This window comes from Nerophis lumbriciformis, linkage group LG07, assembly GCF_033978685.3.
Source record: "Nerophis lumbriciformis linkage group LG07, RoL_Nlum_v2.1, whole genome shotgun sequence".
Classification (NCBI taxonomy): domain Eukaryota; kingdom Metazoa; phylum Chordata; class Actinopteri; order Syngnathiformes; family Syngnathidae; genus Nerophis; species Nerophis lumbriciformis.
Genome location: NC_084554.2, coordinates 20,423,271 through 20,435,693, shown reverse-complemented (window position 1 = coordinate 20,435,693; position 12,423 = coordinate 20,423,271). Strand labels below are relative to the sequence as shown.

General features: G+C 38.7%; 1 protein-coding gene across 4 annotated transcripts in view; it reads right to left on the bottom strand.

The window, feature by feature from the left end:
* The window catches only part of ncf2 (neutrophil cytosolic factor 2), a 42,444-nt gene that overhangs the window by 8,527 nt on the left and 21,494 nt on the right, over positions 1–12,423 (bottom strand). For all 4 annotated transcript variants that reach the window (XM_061965699.2, XM_061965697.2, XM_061965695.2 and 1 more), the window contains exons 9-14: positions 8,189–8,330; positions 8,059–8,124; positions 6,623–6,671; positions 2,315–2,379; positions 2,107–2,255; positions 604–709 (exon numbers count right to left, since the gene is read on the bottom strand). In XM_061965699.2, coding sequence (XP_061821683.1) covers positions 604–709; positions 2,107–2,255; positions 2,315–2,379; positions 6,623–6,671; positions 8,059–8,124; positions 8,189–8,330 — 577 coding nt within the window. The remainder of the gene's footprint in view (positions 1–603; positions 710–2,106; positions 2,256–2,314; positions 2,380–6,622; positions 6,672–8,058; positions 8,125–8,188; positions 8,331–12,423) is intronic.

Sequence of the window (12,423 nt, the reverse complement as noted above, 5' to 3'; positions counted from 1 at the left end):
GGTGAAATCCCTAAATTCCTTGCAATAGCTGGTTGAGAAAGTTTTTTCTTAAACTGTTCAACAATTTGCTCATGCATTTGTTGACAAAGTGGTGACCCTCGCCCCATCCTTGTTTGTGAATGACTGAGCATTTCATGGAATCTACTTTTATACCCAATCATGGCACCCACCTGTTCCCAATTAGCCTGTTCACCTGTGGGATGTTCCAAATAAGTGTTTGATGAGCATTCCTCAACTTTATCAGTATTTATTGCCACCTTTCCCAACTTCTTTGTCACGTGTTGCTGGCATCAAATTCTAAAGTTTATGATTATTTGCAAAAAAAAAAATGTTTATCAGTTTGAACATCAAATATGTTGTCTTTGTAGCATATTCAACTGAATATGGATTGAAAATGATTTGCAAATCATTGTATTCTGTTTATATTTACATCTAACACAATTTCCCAACTCATTATTATGAATGATAGGCAAAATTCCAAAAAAGAGTTCAGTTTCACTTTCAGCGGTTGTGACGTCTCTTAGCTTTAACAGAGTACATTTTCTGTCTTCATGAATAAATCAATTCTTCACTTCATGTGATATTTTATGATAAGATACTCACCTCTTTGATGTGACACCACAGTTTGAGACATCTGTTACGAGTGCGACTCCACACACTCACCATGTCGGTGTCTTTGCTTAGAACAGTGTTTTCCTCTGAAGTGAAACTATGAAGAAATAGGAGCAATCATTTCGGGATTTTATCCATGCATCCATCCATCCATTCATTTTCTACCGCCTATCCCTTTTGGGGTCATGTATTAAAAATTAATCACCATAGAATCCTGAATTCATTTCTGAAAATTGTTTTTCTCTCTCTGAAAAATGACTAGCAACAATTTCTGGTCTTATTAGACACTTTTGGGGATTCAAATATGTTATCATGAATTGATTAATGTGGACCCCGACTAAACAAGTTGAAAAACTTATATTTGGGTGTTACCATTTAGTGGTCAATTATACGGAATGTGTAATGTACTGTGTAAAGTGTACTGTTTCATATAATGTATTCTCTTCCTTGGCAATCTAATAATAAAGTTTCAATCAATCAATCAATCAAAGAATGGTGGCCGATACTGGGAATTTTGGTATCAGCTGATACCAAGTACATACAGTGCTGTAATCACTGATACCAGCACTTTGACTTGAAATGTATTTTTGTGAATTTACGTCTAGTTAGTTGATTACACCTCCCGCTGCCTCAACAGAGCCAGTGCCATCATCAAGGACAGCACCCACCCTGGCTCTGACCTGTTCCACCTGCTGCCCTCTGGGAAGCGCTACAGGTGCATTAAAACCAAAACAAACAGGCTAAAGAACAGCTTCTTCCCCAGGGCCATAACCATCCTGAACGGACTGCCCCATTGTCCCTCATAACTGCCTTCTCTTCGGTGCAATAACCCATTCCACCAACCACCCTGTTTTTGTTTTGTTTTTTCATGTATATATTCATTTCACACCATATTCATTGCACTTCTACATTTTTTATATTTCTATATATTTGCACATTGTTTTTCTAGCATGCACACATCGCACTGTATGGAATGGCCTCAATCTCGTTACCTTGCGTAATGACAATAAAGCTGATTCTGATTCTGATAATGCGGGAAAATGATTTCATGCAAATAAAGATGTTTTTATAACTAAATGCAACTATATAAAACAATGTGTTGTAAAATGTTCACAATGTACACACAATTCTTAAAGAAAAAAGTAATGAGTGTAAAATAACAAATGGAAATACAAAAATGGCAACACAACACAAATAAGTGCAAAAAGAGAGAGATGTTTGCACTGACAGACAAATTAAAGTGGTTAAATAAAATAACATTTAAGTAATTTGCTGAATGTACTTACAAGAAACTGCAACAAAAGTATCGATATCATCGCACCAGTATTTATCCGATACTAATACCCACCTTGGTATCGATTCTATTGATGTATATCAGTTTCCCCACCCCAACGTGAAAGCACTCATTATGCAAATTAGAGGCACCACTATTGAAGTGCAGTAGTGTGAAAGAAAGAGTTGATGAATGATGGAAACGTCATCCCAAATGTTTACCTCAATGTGAAGGATGAAGAAGACCGTTTGAGTTTCTTACTCATCTTCTCTACCAACATGGAGTACGTGCAGTCGCTTGTTACACGTACTGCAACGTTGAAGGTGCCGTACACTTTGACGATACATGACCTGTCAGCAGGCTGTGCTTCCTGAATGAAGAAAACGTTTTTCCTCAAAAACTTCATCAATGTTGATTTAATTGTTTTACCTTGGGTTCCACGTCTGCACTGCTGCTGTTACATCTGACAGAAATGTCATCAGTACTTCCAACACCTGACATGAAAAAACATGAATATTGGTACTTAAACACATCAGTACTTCAACACCTGACATGAAAAAAAACATCAGTACATCAAAAACATCAGCAGTACTTTTCCCTTCATTATTTAGTCTTATTTTGCATATTCCGTAGAACCTGTGTCATCACTACTGCAACACCAGACATGAAAAAACTTCATCAGTACTTCAACACACCATTACTGTAACACCTTGCATGAAAAACCAAGAGAGGCACCTCAACACATTAGTATTTAAAAAAATATCGGTACTTCAACACCTGACATGAAAAAAGTACTTCAACACCTGACATGAACAAATTTACTTTCAACGCATCAGTTTTTCCAAAAACATCATCAGTACTTCAACACCTTGACATTGAAAAAAAGATTCTTCCAACACATCAGTAGTTAAAAAAAACATCATCAGTACTTCAACGACTGACATAAAACATACTTCAACACATTAGTACTTCAAAAACATCAGCAGTACTTCAACACCTGACATGAAGAGGTATTTGAACAAGAGATGTCCGATAATGGCTTTTTTGCCGATATTCCGATATTGTCCAACTCAGGGGTGCTCACACTTTTTCTGCAGACGAGCTACTTTTCAATTGATCAAGTCGTGGGGATCTACCTCATTCATATATATAATTTATATTTACTTATTTATGAAATATATGTTTTTGTTAACAAGTTAAAGGTGTTTCAGTGGCCTAGTGGTTAGAGTGTCCGCCCTGAGATCGGTAGGTTGTGAGTTCAAATCCCGGCCGAGTCATACCAAAGACTATAAAAATGGGACACGTTACCTACCTGCTTGGCACTCAGCATCAAGGGTCGGAATTGGGGGTTAAATCACCAAAAATGATTCCCGGGCGCGGCACAGCTGCAGCCCACTGCTCCCCTCACCTCCCAGGGGGTGAACAAGGGGATGGGTTAAATGCAGAGGACAAATTTCACCACACCTAGTGTGTGTGTGACAATCATTGGTACTTTAACTTTAACTTAACTTAATGATAATACATTAAAGGTGTTTAATGATAATACAAGTATGTTTAATACATATAGTTAATATTGTTAACAAGTTAAAGGTGTTTAATGATAATGCAAGCATGTTTAACACATATAGTTAATACATTAAAGGCGTTTAATGATAATACAAGTATGTTTAATACATATAGTTAATATTGTTAACAAGTTAAAGGTGTTTAAAGATAATGCAAGCATGTTTAACACATATAGTTAATATTGTTAACAAGTTAAAGGTGGTTAAAAATAATACAAGCATGTTTAACACAAATAGTTAATATTGTTAACAACTTAAAGGTGGTTAAAGATAAAACAAGCATGTTTAACACATATAATTAATATTGTTAACAACTTAAAGGTGGTTAAAGATAATACAAGCATGTTTAACACATATAGTTAATATTGTTAACAAGTTAAAGGTGGTTAAAGATAATACAAGCATGTTTAACACATATAGATTCCTTTCTTTCATGAAGACAAGAATATAAGTTGGTGTATTACCTGATTGTGATGAATTGGAATCAGACAGTAGTGATGATAAGGTCCGCATTTTCGAATTGAGGAGAAAAAAAGTCCTCCTTTCTGTTCAATACCACATGAAAGTGGTTGGTTTTTGGCATCTTATTTGTCCAGCTTCCGTACTCCTTTGTATACACTTTACAAGAAATACATTGTCGGCAAACTCCGTAGCTTGCTAGCTTGTGCACGCCAGCATTCTGAGACTCTTATTTTGGTAGCGCAGGCAGGATGAAGCAGAGCTTTTATTGTGCAACTGTGCAGTCGGTCTTTGGAGTTTTGACGACAGGTACGGCGCCAGAGTCTGTTGAAATAAAGTGTTTCTCGCCTTCCAATCGGTAATTTTAATGAGCTGGCAGCAGCCAGCGTCATCTCAGAAGACCCTCAGGTGCCGTGAATGTCAATCAAGTGACGAAAGTGACGTCATAGTGAAGATTTATGATCGCTCATTTTTAGGACTATTTTTTTAATGCCTGGCTGGTGATCGACTGACACTCCCTCCGAGATCGACCGGTAGATCGCGATCGACGTAATGAGCACCCCTGGTCCAACTCTTAGAGCGGCATGGCGTAGTGGGTAGAGCAACCGTGCCAGAAACCTGAGGGTTGCAGGTTCGCTCCCCGCCTCTTACCATCCAAAAATCGCTGCCGTTGTGTCCTTGGGCAGGACACTTCAGCCTTTGCCCCCGGTGCCACTCACACCGGTGAATTGAATGATGAATGATAGGTGGTGGTCGGAGGGGCCGTTGGCGCAAATTGCAGCCACGCTTCCGTCAGTCTACCCCAGGGCAGCTGTGGCTATGAAAGTAGCTTACCACCACCAGGTGTGAATGAATGATGGGTTCTACATGTAAAGCGACTTTGGGTACTTAGAAAAGCGCTATATAAATCCCAGGTATTATTAACTCTTAATTACCGATTCCGATATCAACCGATACCGATATATACAGTCGTGGAATTAACACATTATTATGCCTGATTTTGTTGTGATGCCCCGCTGTATGCATTAAACAATGTAACTTTACCATGAATTAATTAACGTGGACTTAAACAAGTTGAAAAACTTATTCGGGTGTTACCATTTAGTGGTCAATTGTGCCTTAACGGCACTGCCTTTGCGTGCCGGCCCAGTCACATAATATATACGGCTTTTAAACACACGCAATGAATTGATCAACAGCCATACAGGTCACACTGAGGGTGGCCGTATAAACAACTTTAACACGGTTACAAATATGCGCCACACTGTGAACCCACACCAAACAAGAATGACAAACACATTTCGGGAGAACATCCACACCGTAACACAACATAAACACAACAGAACAAATACCCAGAACCCCTTGCAGCACTAACTCTTCCGGGACGCTACAACAGTGATTCTCAACCTTTTTTCAGTGATGTACCCCTGTGAACATTTTTTTAATTCAAGTACCCCCTAATCAGAGCAAAGCATTTTTGGTTGAAAAAAAGAGATAAAGAAGTAAAATACAGCACTACGTCATCAGTTTCTGATTTATTAAATTGTATAACAGTGCAACATATTGCTCATTTGTAGTGGTCTTTCTTGAACTATTTGGAAAAAAAGATGTAAAAATAACTAAAAACTTGTTGAAAAATAAACAAGTGATTCAATTATAAATAAAGATTTCTACACATAGAAGTAATCATCAACTTAAAGTGCCCTCTTTGGAGATTGTAATAGAGATCCATCTGGATTCATGAACTTAATTCTAAACATTTATTTTGTTGAAGTATTATTCAATAAATATATTTATAAAGGATTTTTGAATTGTTGCTATTTTTAGAATATTTAAAACAAATCTCACGTACCCCTTGGCATACCTTCAAGTACCCCCAGGGGTACGCGTACCCTCATTTGAGAACCACTGTGCTACAATATACACCCCCGCTACCACCAAACCCCGCCCCCCCAAGCCCCCCCCCCCTCCCCAAGGTTGGCAAGTATGCACCTGACATGAAAAAAGTACTTCAAAAAACATTATCAGTACTTCAACACCTGACATGAAAAACATGAAAAAAGATACTTCATTACATCAGTATTTCAATAGTACTTCAACACCTAACATTACCAAATTTACTTCAATGCATCACTTTTTCCAAAAACATCATCAGTACTTCAACACCTTGACATTAAAAAAAGATACTTCAACACATCAGTAGTTAAAAAAACATCATCAGTACTTCAACACCTTGACATTAAAAAAAGATACTTCAACACATCAGTAGTTAAAAAAACATTGTCAGTACTTCAACACCTGACATTAAAAAAATATACTTCAATACATCAGTACTTCAAAAAACATCGTCAGTACTTCGACTGACATAAAACATACTTCAACACATTAGTACTTCAAAAACATCAACAGTACTTCAATACCTGACATGAAGAGGTATTTGAACACATCAGTACTTCAACACCTGACATAAAAAAACAAATGAAAATAAGTACTTCAAAAACACTATCAGTACTTCAACACCTGACATGAAAAAACATCAATACCTAATCAGAACCTCACCACCTCACATGACAGAACTTCTGTATTTCAAAAAACATCAGTTGATATGAAAAATATGTAAAAATAAGTACTTCAAAAAACATCAGTACTTCGACACCTAACATGAAAAAGCATAAAAAATCAATACTTTGATAAATATTATAAACATTTGTACCTTGTTTCCTTTCTGGCCTGCTTGGTGGTTCCCGACTCGGAGATTCTTCCTGGTTTTCATTCAACACAGGAAAATGAAAAACTTAATTGTTTATAACAAATCAAAGACAGTAGTACCTTTTAGTTATTGATAGTACAGTCCAAACCAATGGGTTTGACAAACACCAAATAGTATTAAAACTATACATTTTTGCTATTAGAAATAACCATCCATTTTCTACAGCATATTCTTGTTGGGCTACCGGGGTGCTGGAGCCAATCCCAGCTGCACTCGGGCAGAAGGCGGGGTTCACCCTGGACTAGTTGCCACCTCATCGCAGGGCCAACACAGATAGACAAACAACACAACACTAGGGACCATTTAGTGTTGCCAATCAACCTATCCCCAGGTGCATGTCTTTGGAGGTGGGAGGAAGCCGGAGTAGCTGGAGAGAACCCACGCGGTCACGGGGAGAACATGCAAACTCCACACAGAAAGAGCCCGAGCCCGCGGACGGAACCCAGGACCTTCTTATTGTGAGGCACCAGCACTAACCCCTGTTCCACTGTGCTGCCCCTATTAGAATTAATGCAAATCCAATTCATGTGTTTCAGACGGACAAAAATATTAAGACAACACATTTGCTATTTATATGTGTTACGTGCAGAAATCAATGTGAAATACATATAAATGATGGATAACATGTATACAAACATTTACCATTACTTTGACTTGAATTAAAGACTATGTTGATGTAGACAGCGATGAACTTTATCAAAATGCTGGCACTCACCACTTTCATTGGCCCCATGGTGGAATAATAATAAAACATTAGAATTACGCAGTGACTTGAACGCCCCATTACGAGAACATGTTTGATAATTGATGCTCCAACACGAAAGAAAATAGACATGAAGTTGTTCATTGAACAAATAGTTACAACCAACACCTTTGTTTTGGTACTCAATTCTGTGGAACGATATGCCCATTTATTAAAGTTAAAGTTAATGTCCCAACAATAGTCACACACACACTAAGGTGTGGTGAAATTATCCTCTGCATTTGACCCATCCCCATGTTCACCCCCGGGGAGGTGAGGGGAGCAGTGAGCAGCAGCAGTGGTCATGCTCGGGAATCATTTTGGTGATTTAACCCCCAATTCCAACCCTTGATGCTGAGTGCCAAGCAGGGAGGCAATGGGTCCCATTTTTATAGTCTTTGGTATGACTCGGCTGGGGTTTGAACTCACGACCTTCCAGTTGTTAGGGCGGAAACTCTAACCACAAGGCCACTGAGCAGGTCTCAGGCAAAAGGCAAACACACGTGTTTGTTACATGTGTATGTTTGTACAAAACTGAGACAATGTTAAAAAATTTAACTATTGGTAAAAATTACCGTTAAACGAAAACCTACAAAAATTAGATATAAAAAGTGAGGTAACAAACTTAGTTTCTCACCTGCGTCTGCTTAGCGCCTAAAGACATTTCCAAACGTTCGAGGTAGTTGTAAGGAACAAGTCCCTTCTGTAAAGAAATTAGTAAAACATCAATGTCATTGAATAATATCAAATATTTATGTTGCTCTTACTCTTCCGTTAAAGACGACTGAGGCCCAGTTGTCAGAACCTTTCTGCAGAACAAACACAATGTTGCCGGGGACAACAGCCAGCTCGTCACTTGTCTCAGGAAGAAACTCATAACGAACGATGTGAGCTTCACTTTCCAACGCTCTGTAAAGGAAAAAATATTGACGTTAAAGTCCCATGTTGACAAATATTGTTGTGAAAGTCCCATGTTGACAAGTATTGTCGTTAGTCACATGTTGATAAATATATTTTTTTAAAGTTACATGTTGACGGATACATTGCAACAAAAGTGTGTCATGTAAATATATTCATGGGTGTTCTTGCTGTAAAATATCATGAATTCATATGCATACACGCATATATATATATATATATATATATATATATATATATGTGTATATATGTGTGTGTAGGTCGTGAGTTCAAACCCCGGCCGAGTCATACCAAAGACTATAAAAATGGGACACATCACCTCCCCTGCCTGTCACTCAGCATCAAGGGTTGGAATTGGAGGTTAAATCACCAAAATGATTCCCGAGCGCGGCCACCGCTGCTGCTCACTGCTCCCCTCAACTCCCAGGAGGTGGAACAAGGGGATGGGTCAAATGCAGAGAGTAATTTCACCACACATAGTGTGTGTGTGTGACTATCAGTGGTACTTTACTATTTATTTATTTATTTATATATATATATATATATATATATATATATATATATATATATATATATATATATATATATATATATATACACATACAGTATATACACACACACACTGTATTTATACATCCTGTATATACATATACACACACGGGTTTACAGGTGAAACAAACATGCATAGCTGATCGTTTTTTTTACAGTTTTGGAAAACCCAATATCTTCTGAAATTTTCACTTGGAGATTTTTATAAGCTATTAGCCATAACCATTAAAATTAGAAATTGGTCAGAAATCTTGAATTATCTTGAGTTGCATGTTATGAGCCTGTGTCATATATAAGTTTCATCTTGTAAATTGTTGTGCTGATATAAACAAACCTTTGCACGATATTTGAAAAAAAAATTTCACCTGTAGATATACAAACTCCAAAACCAGTGAAGTTGGCACGTTGTGTAACTCGTAAATAAAAACAAAATACAATCATTTGTAAATCCTTTTCAACCTATATTCAATTGAATAGACTGATACTTAACGTTTGAACTGGAAAATTTTAATTATTTGGCAAATATTAGCTCTTCAGGAATTAGATGCCTGCAACATGTTTAAAAAAAGTTGGCACAGGTGGCAAAAAAGACTGAGAAAGTTGAGAAATGCTCATCAAACACTTATTTGGAATATCGCACAGGTGAACAGGCACATTTGAAACAGGTGGGTGCCATGATTGGGTATAAAAGCAGTTTCCATGAAATGCTCAGTCATTCACAAACAAGGATGGGGCGAGGGTCACCTCTTTGTGAACAAATGCGTGAGCAAAATGTCGAACAGTTTAAGAACAACATTTCTCAACTAGCTGTTGCAAGGAATTTAAGGATTTCACCATCTACGGTCCGTAATATCATCAAAAAGTTCAGAGAATCTGGAGAAATCACTGCACAGAAGCAATGATATTACGGACCTTCGATCCCTCAGGCGGTACTGCATCAAAAAGCTGTTCTTTGGCAGAGTTTTTATTGACTGGCATGCACAAACAGGATAGCAAGTGCATATACAAAGTGAAATGAAATTAGTCAACAGTGCAACAGTGTCATCTATTGGGAAAACTACTGCATTACAACACTCCCACTTAGTTTTTCAATGACATCAAGTCCATCCATCCATCCATTTTCTACCGCTTATTCCCTTCAGGGTCGCGGGGGGCGCTGGAGCCTATCTCAGCTACAATCGGGCAGAAGGCGGTGTACACCCTGGACAAGTCGCCACCTCATCGCAAGTCCCTTTTAATAATATTACAGAGCCGTGCTCTCCTTCACAATAATATGTCAAACAACAACAACAAAATATTTTTAGTTTTTTACAGTGTTTTCACAGGAACTCTTTTAGTTTGTTTACAATAATTTCACTGAAACTCTTTTTCACATTTTTTTTCTTTTTTGACTTGATTTGATCAGGCAGCGTTCGGCATACACCTGTCAAGCACAACTAACCACTTTATCTAAATAGGGAAAAGTCCAATCTCACCCCTGAGATATTCAAACTTCTGTCTAGGCAGTGGTTTGGTAAAGATATCCCCTTTCATGTCATTTGTTGGACAATATTGCAATTCTATTTGTCTATTCTGCACACATTCACGGATGTCGTGATAGTGAATGTCTATGTGTTTGGTCCTGGAGTGGTTCACAGGATTCTGCGATTACGATGGCTCCTTGGTTGTCTTCCAGGATCACTGTGGACATCGTTTCTACTCCGAGATCACTCAGTAATCTTTTCAGCCAGATTCCTTCTTGAGCGGCTTGACTGAGTGCGATGTACTCTGCTTCTACTGTTGAAAGTGCAACTGTTGCTTGTTTCTTGCTGAGCCAGCTCACTGCTCCTCCACTCAGTAGAAAAACGGTGCCTGTTGTTGAGCGTCGGTCATCCTGATCTCCAGCCCAGTCAGCATCTGAGAATCCAATCAAAGCTCCAGAGTCTGACTGCTCATACTTGAGAGCAAAGTTCACTGTCCCTTTCAAGTATCGAAGTATCCTCTTCACAGCGGCCAGATGTGCAGCATCTGGATTTGCGTTGAACTTTGACACAGCACTCACTGCTTGAGCTATGTCTGGTCGTGTGGCCATTGCAGCATACAGTAGACTTCCCACCATTGACTGATAGGTATGCTGGTCCACTTGCTTACTGACACCATCGCTCTTTCTCAATTTGACATTGGCATCAGCAGGAGTTGCCACAGGATTTGCATTATCCATTCCATATTTCTGAAGTATGGCTTCAGTAATGCTTCTGATGAAGAATTACACGATTATTCTCTTTTACTTGGATCACAGAGATGCCCAGGATATAGGACAGCTCTCCCATGTCTTTCATCTTGTAGTGCTCTTGAGAGCCACTTTGAGGTCATTCATGCTCTCAGTTGACTCAGTTATCAGAATCAAATCATCGACGTAAACTGCGAGTATCTCAAGCTCTTTTCTTGATCTCCCGAACACACAGTGGTCTGATGTGCTCTGCTTGAATCCGATTTCCATCATGAACTCTGTGAAAGCCTTGCTCCAGCAGCGAGGAGACTGCTTCAGTCCATAGATTGATTTTTTTAGTTTGCATACAAGGTGTTCCTGCCCTGGTTTGATGTAGCCCTCTGGCTGCTCCATGTAGATTTCTTCTTAAAGGTGCCCATTAAGGAATGCAGTTACAACATCTATCTGGTGTACATGTAAATTGTTTTGAATGGCAAAGGACAATAATGTACGAATAGAGCTGAAACGTACCACAGGTGAAAATGTTTCATCATAGTCCGCACCATACAACTGTGAGAAGCCCTTGGCAATGAGCCTGCACTTGTATCTCTCCACTCTTCCATCACTATGATGCTTGACTCTAAACACCCATCTCGATCCTACTGCCTTTCTTTCTCTTGATAAATTCACCAAGTCCCACGTCTCATTTTCCAGCAGTGACTCATATTCCAAGTCAGCCGCCTCCTGCGATTCTTTTGCATTAGGACTCACCAATGCTTCTTTCAGTGTCATTGGCTCTGTCACACGACACATATTGGCATGATGATCAACAGTCACTATATCGACAAACTCATCATATCCAAATCTCCTTGGAGCATTTCTGATTCTGCCACTTGTTCTGACAGTGCTGTCAACTGTGACTTCATCATGTTGCGTTTAATTTTAATTTTAATGAATAATGCAACGTGTTTGCTGTGCAGTCTAGTACGATGGCCTCATATACATATACAAAATGACTAATTCTCTGAGTTAAAAGTATTCTCAATCTTGATTAAAAAAAGAATGAGCTTCTTTTGTATTTCCCACATCAAAAAGCTTCGGGATAGAGATGTCAGCTGACAATATTGCTCTCATCTGCAGGCTTTTTGTTCTGTTTCCTTCTTTCTTCATCTGGGATATGTGCATAAGGCAATACAGCCAAACACCTTCATGTGACTCATGTCAGGTTTCTTTCGACACCATTTCTCATAGGGTGTCTCTTCCTTCAGAACAGCTGTGGGCAGCCTGTTCTGTATGTAAGCTGCGGTGGCTACAGCCTCTGCCCAGAACATCTTTGACAACTTTGCA